General features: G+C 42.9%; 1 protein-coding gene across 1 annotated transcript in view; it reads right to left on the bottom strand.

Moving 5' to 3' along the window:
• The window catches only part of PEPD (peptidase D), a 294,060-nt gene that overhangs the window by 144,278 nt on the left and 129,172 nt on the right, over positions 1–20,610 (bottom strand). Inside the window, exon 8 of the mRNA XM_085638402.1 lies at positions 1,885–1,960. Within this exon, the coding sequence (XP_085494528.1) occupies positions 1,885–1,960 (76 nt within the window). The remainder of the gene's footprint in view (positions 1–1,884; positions 1,961–20,610) is intronic.

Below are 20,610 nucleotides of genomic sequence, written 5' to 3'. Positions count from 1 at the left end.
TCAACCTATCTGAAATAGGTTACTCCCCTGAGCGTCTGCAGCTAGGGACACTACAAGCATTGGTATCCCCCGGAGCCACCAGGGTGAGGGATCCTCCCTATCTCCTACAAATTTCATTACATTACTGGAAGCTAGCGTTAAAATATGCCAAAATATCTACTCCTTATTCCCTTAACATTCCACTCTGTGGCCTGTCAACCACGCGCGGAGTGTTGTCAAATGCTAGATTACAGAGCTGGTCACAGGCTGGTACGGTGACTGTTGGGGACTTATTCCTGGAGGGCAACTTGATGCCCCATGTCGAGTTTGTACGTAATAACACAGTCCTGGACACCTTATTCTTAACGCATGCGGCTATTGTACAATTTATCCATAGGTACTGGTTGGTCAACCAGAAAGAACCCCCTACATTTCGATTATTGCAGGCTATTCACCTTATGGGGCACGGGAGCCATTTGGTTAGGTGGTTATAACGTGATTTGAGAAAGCATGTGTGTACTCCCTGTAGGTCGTTCGTCTTAAATGGGAAGCAAAATTAGCCAGGGAATTGACTGACAGAGAGTGGACTTTGACGCTATAACACCCTAGGAGGGTTTCCCGTAATTTTAGATTAAAAACAATACAGTTGATGATATTACATAGGGCCTATCTCATGCCGCTAGCAATACACAAAATGTACCCTATGGCTTCCGCGGATTGTCCGAGATGTTCTCGGTCGGACGCTGACTTTATTCATAAGAAATGGGCTTGCCCCTCCCCGAGGGAGTTTTGGTCTACGGCCACTCAGGGTCTTACCGGCTTACCGCTTGCTCCCCTTGGGCCACCATGGAAGCCTGTATTTTTGGCTTCCTACCTCTAAGAAGGCAACTCTGCTACGCCGATTTGCGGGACTGGCCTTGATGCTTGCTAAACGACTAATCACGCAACGTTGGAAAACCCGCACAGCCCCGCATGAGGGTAGATGGATGGAGAAAGTACTTTAATGGGCCGCGCCTGAAAGGGAGGCGCCACAGCGTGAGGAGTACAGAGGACTGAGGAGGAAGCCTATCACCTTAGACTGGGCCCACCTGATAGAACTGTTCAGATCACAGGAGGATGTGGAGGCCGAAGGCAGTCAGGGCACACCAAGCGTCGGACGGAACCGTTCATAGTGGCAAGTTAAAGGGAAGTTTTTGGGTGGGATATACGCTGGGAGTTTAAATGGGAGGGACTAAAAGTTACCTTAAAAATGCAATGAAGTCATTTGATATTGGAAGATGTACGATGTGGAAAAAAACAGTTTTCAGATGCTTGAACCGTCTTGCGAAAATAATGGCTTAAGTATATTTTATGTTTTAAAAACGCACTTGTAACTTAACACTTGCTTACGAATATTGTCATCTAATAAAAAATAAATTAACTATCCAACCGCATAAAAGCAGCAACCAAACGAGTAGCTCATGAAAAAATTAGTTAACTAACCTATCCTGCTCTTGAATAGTCTGACCTCTTTTCTGTGCCCTAAACCGAGTACCTGGTTGTGGGAGCAGGTCAGAGTCAAGATCTACTCGTAAATTTTAGTTGCAACTAGAGCAAGAACAGACTTCGTATTGTACTTCTAAGAAAAAGGTAAACATTTGCTTGGAAATCAGGCCTTTAAATGTAAAGATGCTAATTTGGTTAGTGAGACTAGCGATACCTTACCTCAAATACTTATTACTACGTAGGTTGCCCCCTTGTGTAATTTGAGTGCGATTGTGAAGCATTGTTGGAACAATGGAATGCATTTTAGATTCACGTTCATTTGTAATCACTTATTACATGCCAACTATAATCGGTTGCTAGAAGAATTTGTGAACCTCATTGTTCCACAGAGAAAAGGTTGCTCACAGGACAGTCAATTACCTCTTTATGGGCCTCGCTGGAGATCCTGTTACTGTAGCGCAAGACTTCCAGCTCCAAGTCTGTCTTAATTACTCGGCTTTTCAGGAAGAGAAAAGAAAGGAGAGGAATGTCAATTTTAATAGCTATTGTAAAAGAAAGTTTCAATTCTCAGTCAGGACAGGAGAGGAGAGGAAGATTGTGAGCATTTTACACAATACGCGTAAGGTAGGGAACACCTGACAGAGCTTAGTGGGCACTTTAGCTACATCAGTCATTTGCATTACTTTACAATACGCAGCATTTTAAAACATGCAGAATATACCTGACAAATTCCACACCAATGTAATATATTGACATTAATAATATGCGATCAGGCAGTACTAATATTAGGGTCTGCAAAACACAGAATCTGATCCAGGACTAGGGTGCTCTGGGCCTCAGTGCCCTTCCAGCCATGGTATTTATTGCTAACATTAACTTCTGGGTGGACTGGCTAACAACATTATTCATCCCCTGTCTACAGATGAGCCTTACTGCAGACAGCAAGTGTGGGTCCATCATATTCTGAATGTTCACTGCTCCATCTATTTATCAGCTCAATGTTCTACTTGATGTGGATATAAAATGTGATCCTAAACTCCTCTTAAATGAATTAGATTCCTGGGTCTGTAAAAATAAGCTTATTCCCCACTACCAGACTGGCTCCCAGCATGGTTTCGAGACTGAACATAACTTTCTTATGCTGTCAGCCCTAACACATCGTGCCACCCGCACTAAGGCTTTAAACTATCAGTAGCCTTTATAGACTCTATATCTGAAACAAAGTCTACTGGGGTTCTAACCCAACAGATGGGGAAACCCAGACTTACTACTGAGAGCGATCGCCACTTTGTACTCTGAGACCTGAGAGTTACGGCGGGCCCACATCATTCATATCAGAAAAGGGCTTTACAAAAAAGGGCTAAAACAAGGTTACGTATTGGTGCCCCTTCATTGAAATTTGATGACCAGCCACAATAGGCCAACAACATGGTTATCCTGGAACAGGCTGAAATTGACTAGCAAGGGCAGGGACATCTGAAGGATTTTGGGGGCCAAGGACCAGCGTATTAAGGGGGCCACTGTTCGTAAGAGCTTTGAATTTATGCCAGTATCTGCTATTTTATGCCCTCTTCGACCATGACACTGACAGTGCACAGGCACACTCGCCCACATTCAAAATGTGTTTACATCTAATATTCAGGGATAGTGATGTATGTCTTTTCAATATTGTAATACAGCCACCACTCACTAATTTTGCAAATAATCTAGATGACACCCTCCCGTTTCTTATATATGAGGTTCCGTTTTGATCTAAAAGAACCTTTTTATAGATGTTGCAAGAACCATAAACATAAAATTCTCTGCAAAAATGTCTGTAATAGACTCTGACACAACACTCACATTAAAAATAAACTAAAGGAAAACAGTATTGAAAACAATAGGTTTAAGAAATATTCAAGGTTATCAGGGCAAGACTCTCTGCAGAACAGAGCTGGCTCTATCGGGGCCCCTCCTGAAAGACTGGGGCCCTGGGCCAGAGCCCACTTTGCCCATGCCTTAAAATGTCTCTGAGCAAGGGACCTTTAGAACTTCCAAGCCTTCTGTATCGCAAATAATCTCACGGTTAATAAAGAAAAAAAATATGATCAAAGCATTTAGAAGGAAGACAGTCATAAAAGGCCAGTGATTTTGGGAAAATATGAAGTTAGGACGGGTTCCTGCATGTTAGCATTTTGGCACCTGGTTCTGGGAACAAGGCAAGGGACAAACTTCACAGTGCAACGTTAAAAATCCAAAGCCTCAGCTGTAAACTCGTGCTTCTGAGTAGGAAATGGAGGGACCCCTCATTAAGTCCTGTACAGTGCCTTGTGACAACCAAACTGATGCAGGGGCAGCATTCTATTATGGGAAGGTGTCACATCTGGCTGACAGTCCACAGTGCCGGTCTACACAATGCTGTTTGGACTCTCTGACTCCAAATTTCACCTGTAATAACGGACCAGAACACAGGAGGCCACCTTTGCCATTTTGTGTCTAAAGTTATGATTTGTTTATTTATCCATCCGGCACTCTTATTAACGTTTTCTGGTAATTTCGTATTTATGGTGTGCTGCTCCCTCTTTTAGTGTTTTGTCTAGGAACACTATTTATGAAACATGAAATCAGGGGAAAGTGACATCTCTCACTTCCAAGTAGCAGGTGCGCACAATTATCCTTAGACCCGTTAAGGTCTAGTCATATTTAATCTGTTTTATAAAGAAATCCATTTAATCCATTGTGTTTATGTTCATTTCATTTATTATTCTTATTCTTCAAATTGTCACGTTTACTCATTTCTTTAGTAAAGCAACTAAATCTTTTTACATATTCACATGTTCACACTACCCAATGCATTTCGGGTCATGAAGATTTGACAAAAACACTGGAAGACATCAATACAAAACTTGAGAAATATGCTAAAGAAATAGAAGAAAGGAAAATCAAAAAATATAAAAGAGACACTATAGATTATAAGTTGGAAGAAGTCTATAGTTGGGCAGAGGTTTATCATCAGAGAAATTGGAAGAGACCACAAACAGAAATGAGCTCATCACAAGAGAGTGTTATTTCAGAATCCGAAATTGCACAAAGCAGGAAACCTTTAGGAAGCAATTTACAAACAACTCGTAGAGATCAACAAAATAAGGTGACTTTTTTAGAGACCAGCCCGGCCGCCAACAATGCTCCTTCAGGCTCAACAACAACGGGAGAACCCCAAAAACAAGGAGGGGAAAAAGAAAAAACAAAAGAAACAGAGACAGAAAGAGCACTCCGGTCGACCAAAAAGAAGACAACCTTGTCATAAATATCTCAGGAATTCAATTAACAGATGCTCAAACCAAACTGCTAAATAAAGGTTTCACTTACGTACCTCACTACAGATCAAACGCCCAAGAAACAGAAATTGCAATCTTTAAATTCTTACGCAATCTGCGATTAAAGAATTTCTTTTCAAATTTTCAATCGATTGATAAGCCTGAAAGCGAGATGAAAGAATTTAAAGTCAAGAGTACATTTTGTGCACCTACATCACATAAGACCATTGATGCGTTTGAAAGAGTAATTACCACTGAAATGAAAAAAATTAACTATTCGAGTGGAAATAAAAGCAACTTCTCCAAAAAAGATTGGAACACTCTGAGATCTTTAAAAGAGATGACAAACATCACAATACAGAAAGCAGACAAAGGTGGAGCTATAGTAGTGATGAACACTGATTTTTACATGGAAAGTGTACGTACACATCTACAAGACATCAACACGTACCGAAAAATTGAACAGGATCCCACTGATATCTTCGTAGAAACATTAAAATCAATTTTGGAAAAAGCACTAGAGTTGAAGTGGATAACCGAAAAGACTTTTCATTTTTTAAACATCAAATATCCACGGAGACCTCAATTTTATATGCTCCCGAAAATCCATAAACATGCCACCATACCACCTTTTAGACCCATTGTGTCAGCCTGTGGATCAATCTCAGAACCACTAGGTCAATACTTAGACTGGTTCATACAACCATTGGTTCAAAATTGGAGCACCTATATCAAAGACACCACTGCTTTCTTAAACCTTCTAAATGAAATAACAATCCCAAAAGATGAGCAAATATGGTTATGTTCTATTGATGTGACATCACTTTACACCTCTATCCCCCATCATGAGGGTTTAGAAGCAATGGAATGGAGATTACTGGAAAATGACATCATAGGAACAGATAAAATCTTTTTGATGGAACTATTACATTTTGCGTTATTCCACAGCTATCTAGAATGGGAGAATGGTTTCTATGAGCAATGTAGCGGAACTTCCATGGGTTTTGCGGGGGCACCGTCCTACGCTAATACCTTCATGGCAAAATTTGAACATGATCACATACTGAATAATTCACAATGGAAGGATGGCATCATGATATTCAAACGTTACATAGATGACATCTTTGTAATCTGGAAAGGCACCAAAGATCAACTTATTGAAAACATTCACACACTAAACCAGGTACATGACAGAATCAAGTTCACTTATCAAATTGACTCCAATGAATTGGCATTTTTGGATGTGAAGATAACAATTAGAGACGGCAAAATAACAACCAATGTTCACATAAAGGAAACTGACAGGAACAGTAGTTTACATTTCAACAGCTTTCATCACTACTCATTAAAGACACACCTACCACTATCCCAATTCATTCGATTTAAAAGAATAACATCAGATCCGAATGACTTATCCTCCACCATCGACAATCAGATCATGAAATACTTAAAACGAGGATATCCTGAAAGTATATTACAACACACCAAAAACAAAGTTCAGTCCATGGACAGAGAATTGCTACTTCATCAAAAAGAAAGATTGGAGAAAAAACTTACAGTATGTGTACTTAAATATTCAGCTCAATCAAAACAGATCACCACCATCATGAGAAAACACTGGTCACTCATCACTGAAGAACCTGACTTACAACCCATAGTAGCCAATCAAATCACTTTTGCATATAAGAGATCAAAAAATCTAAAAGAATTAATCAAGAAACAATTAAATCAAGATGTTAAGACGATTCACAAAGGCATGAAAAGATGCGAGAACTGTACACATTGCAATAATGTGATAACTGGTCAACAATTCAGACATCCGATGACTGGACAAATGATTCCACTCTTACATTCAAGCACGTGTGACACAAAAGGAGTGATTTATGGAATAAAATGCCCCTGTGGTAAATTATACGTGGGGCAGACGGAACGAAAAATAAAAATCAGGATCACAGAACATAAAAGCAATATAAGAAATAAAAACCGCAAGTCCACATTGGCTATGCATTGGGTAGAGGCTGGACACAACATTGCGCAATTACAATTCACCATATTAGAAGTGATCAAACCAAACTCATCGATGGACACTCACAAACAGAGATTAAGAGCAGAATATTTTTGGATCAGAAAAATGGCGAGCATGCAACCGGAAGGAATTAATGACAGAATTGAACTATCGTGTTTTTTGTAAAACCTGTGAGGATATATTGTTTGCCATCCTGCATAGAGAACACCTTTGAAGATGTTTGACAAAACTGGTCATTTACTATAGATATCAGTAGTTCGAATTTATTATTATCTGTTGAAGAATGTTTAAATTCTAATTTTTATAATAATGGTTCGTTTTCCACAACATTTATTTATTTATTCTTTATGTAGAATCACCATTACTATAGGTATAATTTGTTTTTGACTTCGTAAAGGAGCGACCAATGAGCGCGCCTCTACCGAGTTACAACAACATTTGTGTAATTGACAAGTGATTCTTGATAGGTTGAAATTAGGCGGGAGCTTCACCTACACGAATAAGAGAATCTGATAGGTTCTGGTAACCACTACATATGATTGGCTGTAGGCACGATGTGTCATCATGCTTTCAACCAATTAAGTCATGTATAAATATCACACACTAGGGCTGTTTTGTAAACTGAACTCGCATTGAAGGAGAGTTGGGAACTTCGTGTTGCACATGGAAGTAAGTAACCGGCAGACTTGCAAAGAATAGTTACGCTAGCTTTCAGCCTTCATCTTTTAGATATGTTAGCTTTTAGTCTTCATTTTTCAGATATATTTTTTGCAATTTGAATGTTAATGAATTGTAGTTAGCACGAACTTTATTTCATTAGGATTATCTTTTCAGGTGTTTTATTTAAACATTGACAGGGGTAATACAGGCACTGGATTTTCAAGGTATAGAGTTGTAAAGATTTTTAGACTTCGCCAACTGACAGAATAATGAAAACCTTATTATAAACGAGATACATTGACAATTTTTGTATATTAGATAGAGTCAAATACTGAAAGAGTATGATTAGACGACTGAATTGCTCATTATATTTCCTTTATTTTTCTGTTACAGACCCCTGAAGAAGGGTCTTTTTCATTGACCCGAAATGCATTGGGTAGTGTGAACATGTGAATATGTAAAAAGATTTAGTTGCTTTACTAAAGAAATGAGTAAACGTGACAATTTGAAGAATAAGAATAATAAATGAAATGAACATAAACACAATGGATTAAATGGATTTCTTTATAAAACAGATTAAATATGACTAGACCTTAACGGGTCTAAGGATAATTGTGCGCACCTGCTACTTGGAAGTGAGAGATGTCACTTTCCCCTGATTTCATTTAAAGTTATGATTTGGTCAGCCTGGCTCCTTAAAATGTTTTAATTTGGCAGGAAATGAGAAAATCCAGGCAGCCGATTTCAACTTTTCGAAACTCTGGTCAAAATTCTCAATCAGGAATATGCTTATTTCAGATCTCTGGAATTCACAGCATCCATATTTGCAACAGAAGTCATTAATAACGAAACAGGGAAAAATATTCTCCTTTCACGATCATTACACACCAATACCAAAGAAAAGAAATGCATGGCAAAAATATCTTCAAATGCTTAAAATCATGTGCAGAAAAATGTAACGCTCCCCATGTCTTTCCAGCAGAAGTGTAAAGTGGCCCGACTACTTTTTATGCATGGGTTAGCCAAGACCTTTTGACTTTACTAAAATTATATGCATAATATACTTATAGGGGCTTTCAACCGGCTCTGTTCATCCATTAGTCAGTTACTGTGGCATTCATCTTTTCTTCTGCCCTCTACAGCATACAGCACATGGCAGTGGGTCAGCCCGCTTCAGCTGGTGGTTAACTTAATTGTGAATGGCGCTTTTGGCTCTTTTGCAAGAATCACATCCGCACACAAAGTAGTTCCTAGTATGGTAGAAGCTACAATGACAGTGTGTGCTTTTTGAAATCCACAAATATTTTTGCTTTTAGTAATTTTTTTGAAAAAGACCAATGACGGCCCAGAAGGTCCCCAACAATAATGTTTTGCATAAAACAAAAACATTTAAAAAATAACAAAAAACAACATGACAAACACCGACAAAGGCAAAAGGCGGACGGACACACAAGACATATTGGCTTTGCCAAAGCTTGTTTATGTGTTGAACATCTTGGACTTTATGCCTACAAAGTATTCAAAGGAGATTACTGAAAGCAATATTTCACCACTTGGGTATTAAGAGGTGTGCAGACTATCACAGCATGCTTGAGTAGTGCAGACACACACGTGCTCATCAGTTTTATAAAACCTAGTAGCAGCAGGGATTAATAATGCTATTGCTGCCTTCTGGAAAGTTATTAATTCTCCTATTTTTAGTACATCTTCAGCACCATCCATAGAGGCAAATATAACAGCAGAAAAATGGGTCAAACATTTTAGCAACTTTTATGCTGCGCCGGTCATAAATGAGGTTGATGTTGGGATCTGCTACAACACAGAGGAAATCTTTAGTTCTCAGATGTTCTTGCTGCAATCATTTTGAGCGGAGATGGAAAAGCCCCAGGCCCAGATGGAGTCCCTTTGGACCTATTTAAGGCACAACCTGGCATTGTGCACCTTTAATTGATACATGTATTGAACACAGTTGACACTGGTGGTCAATTTAACTCATAGTCGTAGTCTACTATTGTTCCCATATTTAAAAAGTGGGACAAAGAAGATCCAAGATGTTATTGTCCCATATCCTTCTGGGACTCACTAGTAAAGGTAGTTGGTCTTATATTCTTGCTAGATTAACTAATTCGGTAGAGAAGGAATCTCTATTAACTGATATTCAGACAATTGCTAGGCACCGTGGAGCTGGGTCTGAATTTTAACCTGTTAGTTTGTAAATGCACACTAGCCAAAGAGGGCTGACTTCCTTCACCTGGCGTTCAATGATCTCTCCTGCACATTGGATTGCATAAATCATTCCAAATTATGGCTGATAATGCTGGATATGGAAGTAGACCATGCAGTTGTACACGTTCTCTGCCAAACTTACTCTGATGTCTCTGCTGCAGTAGAATATGCCTCGTTATCCCGCAGTCTTTTTCCCCGCAGGGAATTACAATGCGGTTGTTACAACGCCCGCGTTGTAATTCTGCATACCATTACCCCGCAAGTCGTAACAACAACTGGCGGAGGTGGGGCGCTGGATGTTGGAATAGTCTAATTTACTATTCCAACTCCAGTCTGCGCGGAAATTAGGGAAGGTGAAGGATTTTAAATCCAACACCTTCTCCCCTCTCCGCAAGTCGTTGTTCCGACTTGCGGAGTAATGGTATGCGGAATTAAAACGCGGTCGTTGTAACGACCGCATTGTAATTCCCTGAGGGGAAAAAGTTTTGTGGTAAACGTTTACCGCTGCAGTACAATTTAGTCCTAATGGCGAGTGTACCAAATCTTTTGGGGTAGGTAAGGGAGATCAGTAAGGAAGTATTTGTTTTAGCACCCCTTTTATTTAATTTATATATTAACGGTATTGAATCATCTCTGCTAGACGCAGGGAAGCAGATGCCGCAATTGGAGTGCGTTCTATCGCAGTTCTGCTCTATGCAGGCAATGCAATTTTGATATCTCGTACAGCTAACTGGATTCGAAAGCTACTTTGTGCATTCACGTCATTTATGCACCAGCTGAAACTTATAACTAATGAGAAAAATCTTTATGATGGTATGCAGTCCTAAGACTATGAGGTCACAAACTCACTGGGTCCAGGGTACCAAAGTAGACAGAGTTGTTATCTTCTCTCCCCTAGGGATTAGCCTGGAAGAGGCCGGGAGTTGGTTGTCCCTGAGGAATATTTGTAGACAGCAGTTTGAGAGAACTATTGGGGGAATTTTTAAGTTTGCTTTTGACTTAAGACAGAAGCCCATTAAGGAAATGCGAACAATCTATAAAGCTAAGTATCTCTCAGTTGTGAGTTGTGGCTCAGGTCTTTGGGGGGTACATAGCTTGATTGCAGGTCACTACATATTGTTGAAAATTATTTCTTGAAGGGTTACTGACAGTACCACAAGGTACCTCAAATTATCTAGGTCATCGTCACGGACATCTCCTTCTATGAACTAAGTGGCTTTGGAGCCATAGAGGGCATGAATGTTTGCGTTAAGTTCTCCCCAGTTCTTTCCTTTGCTGGCCTATTAATATATAGACCTTCAGACCGCCTGAATTCTCATCTTTGAGAGCGGAGTAATTTGATTGTGTAGAAATCTCTACAATACTCCAATTTCATGGCGCAAGGTGGTTTTGGATGACCCCTCATGTCCCCATGCCTCGCAGTTAGTGCAGTCCCTTAAGGGTGCGAACCTCATGCAACATATATCCACGCCCACACACAGCAGGTCACACTCTCGACCTCATTTTTTCCAACATCCTGTCTTCTAGAATGGAGGACCTTCAATGTATGACGTGGACAGACCACTATCTTAACACGTTTTTGTTTAACATTAGTAAAATACAGTTGTTGAGCCATAAACAATCAAAGGTGGGTAGGAACTGGAAGAGAGTGAGTGCAGATACTGTAGTTCCATTGTTTATTAATGGTGACCAACCACACTCAGGTGAACCTAACAAGGACGCAGCGCTGTTTAACGCCAGGATCTCGGCTTCACTTGTTGTGGTTGCGCCATTAAAAACTCCCAAATCTCAGAGAGAGTCCCCCTCTGCCCCCTGGTTTTCAGAGATCTCAGATGGGAAAAAAGTGGATGCAAAAGATTGGGAAGGCAATGGAGGAAGGAGTATTCTTCCGAAGCGAAGCAGGAGTATAGGATGGCTCTAAAAAAACTGCATAAAATGATGGGAGCGGCCAGGAAAGAGTACATCGTTAGACAGATAGAGGGTGCAGGGCATTCAAGCAAAGAGATTTTTAGGATCGCAAGATCCTTTATTAACCCTGTTGCGGCCAAAGGGAACATTTTGCCCTCCTTAGAATTATGTTCTAACTTATCCAACTTCTTCAAGAAGAATATTCAGAATGTATACTCTTCTTTCTCTTCAGAGATATCATCATTGGCTCCCCAGGTCCCAATAACCGGCAAGACTGATAGTACTTTTATGGAGTTTGCCCATACATCCCTGCAAGATTCCTTGGCTGAAATCTTGAGGTGTAAGTCGGGATCTCCCACTGATCCCTGTCCTCCCAAGTTTCTCAGATCACTCGCGCACTGGATTAATCCAGCACTGAATTTTATCTGGAATGCGTCACTCTGTACGGACATCTTTCCTGATGTCTGGAAACAGGCCCTCCTCTTACCTCTACTGCAAAAATCTAACGCCGACCCCAAGGTGTGCGGGAATTACCTTCCTATATCTCTTCTTCCGGCACCTGCAAAAATTTTGAAAAAAATAACAGCGCCATCTCACCAAGTATGTCGACTCTCATGACATCCTTTACGACACTCAGTCAGGTTTACAGACAGATTATAGCACAGAAACCGCCTTGGTGGAGGAATCTAAGAATGTGAATGGACGCAGGAGCTTCTGCTATGTTGATCCGGTTGGATTTGTCCGCGGCCTTTGACACGGTTGCTCATTCCATACTGCTAAATAGACTGGAACAGATTGGTATTCAGGGCACAGCCCTTGCTTGGCTCCAGTCCTACCTCCATAATCGCACCCAATGTGTGTTTCTTCTACCATACCAATCATCATCTAAGCCATTAAGGTGTGGGGTACCACAGGGCTCCGCATTAAGCCCCCTACTCTTTAATATCTATCTGGTATCACTCTTTCATCTGATTGACACCTGGGAGTTGAAGGCTGTTTCGTACGCAGATGATACACAGCTGATATTCCCCTTTAAGGATCAGTCAAGAGATGCTTCTGCTAGATAACGGGTGGTTTGAAAGATATCACCAGCTGGATGAACAACAACAAGTTGAAGCTCAATGCAGACAAGACGAAGATCATGTTTTTTGGTCAGCCATCTCCTCCGTCCTCAGGACTCTGGTGGCCAGCTGAGTTGGGAACTGCACCCTCTCCTGCTAAGGAAGATAGAAACCTGGGCGTCAAGTGGTATTCAGATCTTTGTTTTGAAACCTACATACACCATGTCTCGTCTGTCTGCTTTGGCAAACTGAAAACGTTTTTAAAAAATCCTGCACCTTTTGCCAGAGGATAGTAGGAGGACAGTATTCCATGCGACTGTGACATCTCATTTACACTATGCCAACAGTCTGTAACTGGGATTACCCAGTTATTTGATTCACAGACTTCAGATGATTCCGAACGCGGCAGCAAGACCTATTCGCAGAGTGACTTTCCGTCATCACATTTCCCCCACATCAAGCTCCTTCACTGGCTCCCGGTTGCTAGGCCCATTGAATTCAAGGCCTTGACCCTTGCTTTTTGGGCAATGCACAATATAGGACCTAGATACCTCAGAAAGAGACTCCTCCCGTATGAATCGGCATGCACTCTTAGGTCTAACTCCAAGCACCTATTGTGCGTCCCCCGGTTTGCCAAGGCCAGAAAGGGAGGAAGGGCCTTCTCAGTCAGTACAGCTATGCTATGGAATGCACTTCCTTTACATCTTCGCAAACTGGACTCTGAATCCGACTTCCACAAGCACCTGAAGACGTGGCTCTTCGGTTAGGCTAATCCCTTACCTGCTCACCTGACTACTGCTTAACTTCGGACACCTCTGAGGTAGCTGTTTGCGCTATAGAAGGAACTTTTTTTTTTTTAAAGTTTTCGAAAACCTTTATTTACTGCTTCAACACGGTCATGGTACACATTATTACATAAAATCAGAGCATTTTACACATCTGGCAAGTCCCAAAGCACAATAGACATATGAGCATTCCAACACGATAGTAACAAGTAACCTGTGTAGCACGGCCGACATGATGGGAATGAAAGAAAATCACTGGAGATAGTGAGAGCCCTGTAAGGAAAAAGACAGGCCCGGCCAAAAGGGGGAAGTGGTCCAGGAGGGGGGGCAGTCACTGACCAGCAGCGGCGGCCACCGCGGGCGGGATACCAGCTGGGAGCGCAGGAGAGGCAGCTCCGCTCGACTGGGGTCGGGAGTGGAGGCATGTCATAAGGGGCCCCCATATGTCGGGTGGACGTGACCTTGCAGGCAGCAGGTCCCAGAACTCGGATAAAAGGGTCTGACATCTCGAAGCGTCTTCAAGCCAATGGGTGAACTTGGGTGCCGGTCTGCGACACCAACACATAGCCACCCTGCGCCTCGCAAGGACTAGTAACATTGCAGTCAATTGGCGAGAGGCGTCCGGACAAAACTTGAAAGGCCCAGCAGGCATAACGGAGGGTCGGGGACAACCCGAGTGGAGGTTATCTCAGAGATGACGGTGCGGACTTCCAGCCAGAAGGCCAACAGCCTGGGGCACAACCAAGCAAGATGCGTGAAGTCCGCAGCAGGGGCAGAGCAGCGCATACAATTGTCGTTAGGTATGAGTCCCGCTTTGTGCAACTGGGCGGGGGAGCGATATAGCCTGTGTAAGTATTTGAAATGTATAAGACGGAGACAATAGTAGGAGATAGTTTCTTAGGCTGGTTACAGCAGTAAAGCCAGTCAGCTTGGGGAATGTCCACACCTAGTTCCGCACCCCATGCCACCCATGCACAGTCGGTAGATACGGAGGAGGTAGACAGCGTTAGGGCGTATAGTTTAGTTACCAGCTTTCGGGGAGTGGGGATGTGTATATAAAGTCAAGAGCGAGCAGCGAGGGCAGAGGTTGGGGAAACAATGGGTGAAGCTCCCTACAGATAGCTCGGAGCCAATCAAAAAGCAAAGTATCCATCGGACCAGAGGAGGCAGGGAGAGAATAAAATGTTTCCCCGGGGTAAAGATCCGCCAATGTCGTCAGACCCAGGCGGGTGGCATGTTTAGACATGCCAGTTGGTTGCAAAGGAGGAAAGGCAGGATGACGCACAATCGGCATGTGGTTAGCTGAAAGCGTGAGAACGTTGGAAAGATGGCACAGCCCCAACCAGGCCCAGCGCAGAGTCTCGACCCGTGGGAGACTAGCTGGCGCAAACAAGGCGGTAGACAGAGGCCAGGGGGTTGCAAGGTCGGCTTCAACAGCAACGTGTGGCTGATATGGAGCGGGGTGAGCCCAGAAATGTAAGAAACTAGCCTTAGCGCTTAAGGCATACAGTTTAAAATCAGGAGCGCCCATACTGCCAACGGACATAGGGAGGGTGAGAAGATCATTGGTGATCCTGGGCTGCTTGCCGACCCAAACAAGTGAAATGATCAAAGAGCGAAGCTTACAAAAGAAGTGGGCGGTAAGAGGGATGGGTATATTCAGGAAAAGGTAAAGGAATTTCAGGAGCACCACCATCTTCACAATGGCGATGTGGCCCGCAAGGGACAGAGGGAGACGGTTCCAATGAGGAATTTTGGACTCGAGGCAGTCCACCGCTTGCCCGAAATTGGCCCTCAAAAGGTCGTCCAAGTCCCTGCTAAGCCATATTCCCAGGTAGCGGGTGGGACTGGAAGCCCATACAAAGGGGAAGTCAGGTGTGAATGGCTGTGTGGCATCTGTGAGAGGAAACAATATTGACTTGCTCTAGTTTACCTGTATGCCCGACAATTCACCAAATCTTAGTATTTTGCGCACGAGGGGGCTGAGGTTATCTTGAGGGTGGCGGACATACAGTGTGATGTCGTCCGCGTACATGGAGACAAGGAGAGAGCGGGACAAAAAACCGATGCCCCTCCGAGTATGGTGTTGCCGGAGCCTGGCTAGAAGGAACATTATTATTATTATTATGATTAGGAGCTGGGATGGGGTTTTGGGAGGATTTACTAAGGTACAGCACTCTCCTTTTACTGCATGTAGTGAGGACCAAACCTGAGACATCCTTGAAAGGGCTGCCCTTACATGATGTGTTAACGTTAGAACAATGTAACAGTATTCCTTGGATAAAGGTTTGATAGGAATGTATGAAAAAAATCTGGACAATCAGACATGTTAAACAATCCTTAATTCTTGCTTAGTCTAACCACAAGTGATGCTAAAGCTTTTAACCTCTTGTGAAGAAAGTAGGACGATGACAGAGATTGAAAAACAAATGTGATCACCCACTTAGGTTTGCTAGACAAGGAGGCTGGGGCGCTCTCTTCTTCCGTGAGCACAGCTATACAGCTAGCCCGCCAAGCTCTACATGGGACAGATCCCTAGCAGGTAGCATTTTGTTCTTTTGGGGCGACTCTTCCTATAATTGGGGCAAACATCGTTGCTGGCCAGAGTGGCGGAATCCACCAACACTGGCCACATGAACGCCTATGTCTATCAACTACTTAAGGACCTTTTTGGCAGAGAAGAATTCTTGTCCACCTTCGCAGTTGAAGGAGCTCATAATATTCTTGGCTCATGGCCTGCGCCCGGCACACAACCTCTTCTGATTATTGTCAAGCTTCTTAAATACCATGGTCGGGACACTATTCTTCGGCTTGCCGGCACGAAGGAACAAGTACAACATAGAGGAATGACCTTATCATTCTTTCCCGACTTCGTCCCGATTGTGCAAAAGGTGCGGCGTAAATTTATTGACATTAAACCTACCCTCCAGAAGGCTAATGTGCGGTATGCTCCATGTTATACCAAGCATGACTCTGGGTCCAGTTCAATGGCAAGGCCCATATTTTTTACTCTCACACTGATGCTGCCGCGTTTTACAAATACCATGTTGTTGCTGGATTTCTCAACAGAGGGGGCTCCACTTCTTCCCCCTCACATAATCCAATGGACATCTGACACTCACACTGGCACAACTACCTGACTTCTCCTAATGTGCCTGCAATCTAGGTTGCTCTACAGGTGGCCACTTGACATTATCAATGATCCAGATAAGGCTTCTCACTCCACCGTCCACCTCGTGGTACACAGCTGCTCTATTCTGGGTGTTGCCTCCTCCCAACCCCGCCAAGGAGTACTCCACCAGACTTTCTCTTTTTTCTTGTTGTTTGGAATTCACCGGATGCTGGTTGTTTGTTATCCAATGTGGGAGGGGGAGGGGGGGGGGGTTGTTCTGGGTTAGTTTGTTGTTTTGCTTTCTTAGTTGCTGTCTTCTTCTGTATTTGTTTTTGTATTTATGTATTTGTAAAGTGCAACATTCATCCTGGCGGTTATCACGGCGCTGTCTAGCGGAACATGTAGTAGGTTATGTTGTGGGCCTTCAGCTGCTCACACTTACGTCATGGGAAAAATCTGAGTTCTTAGCTTTTTCCTGAACGTTACATAGTTCTCAGTACGACGCAGGTCCTGAGGTAATTCATTCCAGTGTTTAGCCGCCAGGTATGAAAATGATTGGCCACCTGTTCGGACTTGCTTTATACGTCTGGGCCTAGCTAATGCTTGGTGACGTGATCTCAAGCACCTTGTAGGGATGTAGAATTCGATTTTATTCTGGAGAATTCTAGGTCCAACGTTATGCAGTGCTTTGTGCGCATGACTCAGCAGTTTGAATCTTGCTCTTTGGCGCATAGGTAGCCAGTGGAGCTGTTTCATGCACACAGACGCTGAGCTAAATCTGCCTTTATTACACACAAGCTTAGCAGCCGCATTTTGCAGCACTTGTAAGCTTGAGAAAAGGTAGTCTGCCATGCCTACCTACAGTGCATTACCGTAGTCTAATCTGCTAATGAGTAATGCCTGTGTAACCGTCCTTCTACATTCTAGGGAGATCCATGGAAAAAACCTTCTTAGGAGTTTTAAGATTGCAAAACTCTTCCACACAGAACCCGCACATGATCCTGCATGGACAGGGTATTGTCGATGGTTATACCCAAGTTTTTTGCGCATTGTTTGGGCACTGGGGCATCTCCCAAGGGTTGTGGCCACCATGTGGTATCCCAAATTAGATTAGCTCCACCGAAAAGCAGTATTTCCGATTTCCCTGCGTTTAACTTAAGACAGTGTTCGGTCATCCATATTGCCATCTCTGAGAGGCAGTTGTTTAACTTAACCCTAGTGTCCTCATGCCTTTCTTCTATGGTTATCATCAGCTGTGTGTCGTCCGCATAGGAGCAGATGCTGAAGCCCCATTTCCTACTTATCAATGCCAGAGATGGCACATAGGCATTAAATAGTGTTGGGCTCAGGGAGGCTCCTTGGGGAACACCACAGCTAAAGTTTTTGGTTTCGAGGAGAACTGACTCATTTGTACCATCTGAGTTCTGTTCCTCAGAAAGGAGTTAAACCACTGGAGAGCTTTAGCATGAATACCCTTTTCATGGAGAATTTTCAACAAGAAGTTGTGTGAGATCGTGTCAAACGCCGCCGACAGGTCCAATAAGATCAGGGCAACAGCATTTCCTTGATCAGTCAATGATCTCATGTCGTCAAGGACGGCTAGGAGAGTGGCCTCTGTACTGTTAGTGGCTCTAAAGCCAGTCTGAGAACAGTCTAGAAGTTCATTAACCTCCAAGTAGTTTGCCAGTTGTCTGTTTACCAGCTTTTCTAAGACCGTAGAAAGGTATGGGAGCTGGGAGATAGGCCGATAGTTTTCTGGATAATGAACATTTGTTCCGGCTTTCTTCAGCAGGGGAGTCACTACGGCATGTTTCCATACTTCTGGAAATACTGCTGTATCCAGTGATCTGTTAACAAGGTGAGTGACATAAGGGCATATTATCGGAGTGGTCTGGGAAAATATAAAGTGGGGGCATGGGTCGAGGGGGGATCCTGATTTTACTTCCAACATGGCTCTCTCGACCTCTAGATCTGTAAGAGGGGTGAAGTTGCCCATCTGTGTTGCAACCTCTGGATGTGGAGGTAGGTGTTCCCAGTTGGGTCACTGCTAAAGAAGAGACATTGTTGAATGAGGAATAAATTGTGCTGATCTTCTCGGCAAAATATTTGATTATCTTTTCATAATTTTCCTCAGAAAGAGGCAGGGTTTGAGACCAACTAACTGGTTTGCAGAGCTCCTTCACTACTCTAAATAGTTCTTTGGCCGAGTTACAATTTTCTTTTATCTGGGTTGCAAAATAAGTTCTCTTTGCTTTCTTGATGGCATTATTGTAAATCCTTAACTCAATCCTACAGCTTGTTCTATTTCCTGTTTAGACAGCCTTCAGGCGTGTTCTAATGATTTACACTTCCTTTTCAGTATCTTGAGATCCTGTGAGTACCACTTCTCAGATAGAGGCTTGTTTATGGGTTTAGACAGGGAACTGTCTACATAATAATTGGTACACTATGTGAACATCATGTATCTACATTCCGGCTACTTACTGCTCACCCTAGACGACGTCGACTATCAGGGACCCTGAGATACCAACACTGAGATGTATGTCTTGGAATGTGAGTGGAGGAACTCTCCTAAATGTTATGCTTCAAATTGGGGGGGATAATCGCTTCTTCGCTAATTACAGCACGTATTGAAGGGGTGTCTGCGTTCTAGTTCACCAATTGATTCCTTTCAGGGTGAGAGAGGAGATTGCTGACATGAGGGTCACTATCTATTGATGTCTGGCATGTTAGCCTCCATGTCCATTTTATTGGTTAACGTTTATGCCCCTATTGTTTATGCCTCTGAAATTTTCGTGTATATCTCCACACATCTCACTTGACTGCATGTTGACTTCATATTAATGGAGGGCAACTTCAACCACACGCTATAGCCCTCCTTGGACTCAACTGGCCCTGGACTGGTGAACAAACCCAGCAGACACTGCTGTCTCTTATTTGATCCCTTTTCCTCGCTGATGTCTGCCCCTCCAAGCACCCAATACACAAAGTTGACAGCAAAGCCGGTAAGTCTTTTGTGAGAATTCTTATTCATTATTCCAAAGAATACCACAAGGTCTAGCCAATACATGTTTGGTCTTTGGGATGATAACCCACAACTTCTTCAGGGCAGTATGGCTACCCAAAGGTCAGTTTTATGCCTAGTTCATGGTTTTACTTCCGACCCTGCTAGGTCTTTCAAACTGAGTGTTAGTCTGTCCAAAGAGTAAGGATTGACAATCTTTAAAATTGATATTCTTTGGAAAAAAAACATAGCGGTATGTATGGCACAGTATGCAACAGCAAAAGATATCTTCCAAATCTATGGCAAGTACACTTCTCCTTTATTCAGTAATTGTACCAATTGCGCCACGAGACCTACGCGAGTACGCTGGTCTCATTTCCACTGCCGGCCAAGCATTATGACCGGAGGCCACCGGTCAGACCGCTGACATTTGGGTGGCCATACAGGCCTAGACTAAACACATGTTGGCTGGACCTTGTGGTGTTCTTTGGAATAAAGAATAAGAATTCTCACAAAAGACTTACCAGCTTTGATTTCAACCTTGGATTGAACTTTCAAACCACACAAATGTGTGCACAGGATTGGACTACATTTACCTGGACCCATTTGTCCCAAACGGAGGGTTTTAGGGGTTTTTCCTCACCTGTTGCACCGTCTGATCATTATGTTGTGCTTTACATTACGATACTTTGCAAGCGCCATATTTCCTGTGTCATTTAATACCCCCTTCTTTTGTTCACCCAATACACAAATTTTACAGCTTTTACACTGCCCCCCATGGATCGTGGTCATGTATTGACCATTGGTATCTCACTCCGGATTTTTTTCTCATGTTCTCTGACATTGAACACCTCCCCCGGACCTTGTCCGATCACTCTCCGGTGCTGCTGACCCTACGGCTAACCAATATTATATTGCCTCGTGTGCCCTGGTGCTTTGACTGATGATTTATTTCAAACTGAGGTTTGGGATGCAATCACTGAATATTTTTGGCTTAATACTGGAACTGTTTGGCAATATTCCACCCTCTGGAGGCTTTTAAGGCATACATCAGAGGGGTGTGCATTG

Source organism: Triturus cristatus, chromosome 12 (genome assembly GCF_964204655.1).
Source record: "Triturus cristatus chromosome 12, aTriCri1.1, whole genome shotgun sequence".
Classification (NCBI taxonomy): domain Eukaryota; kingdom Metazoa; phylum Chordata; class Amphibia; order Caudata; family Salamandridae; genus Triturus; species Triturus cristatus.
The sequence above is the reverse complement of the archived record's forward strand: the minus strand, read 5'-3'. Positions and strand labels throughout refer to the sequence as shown.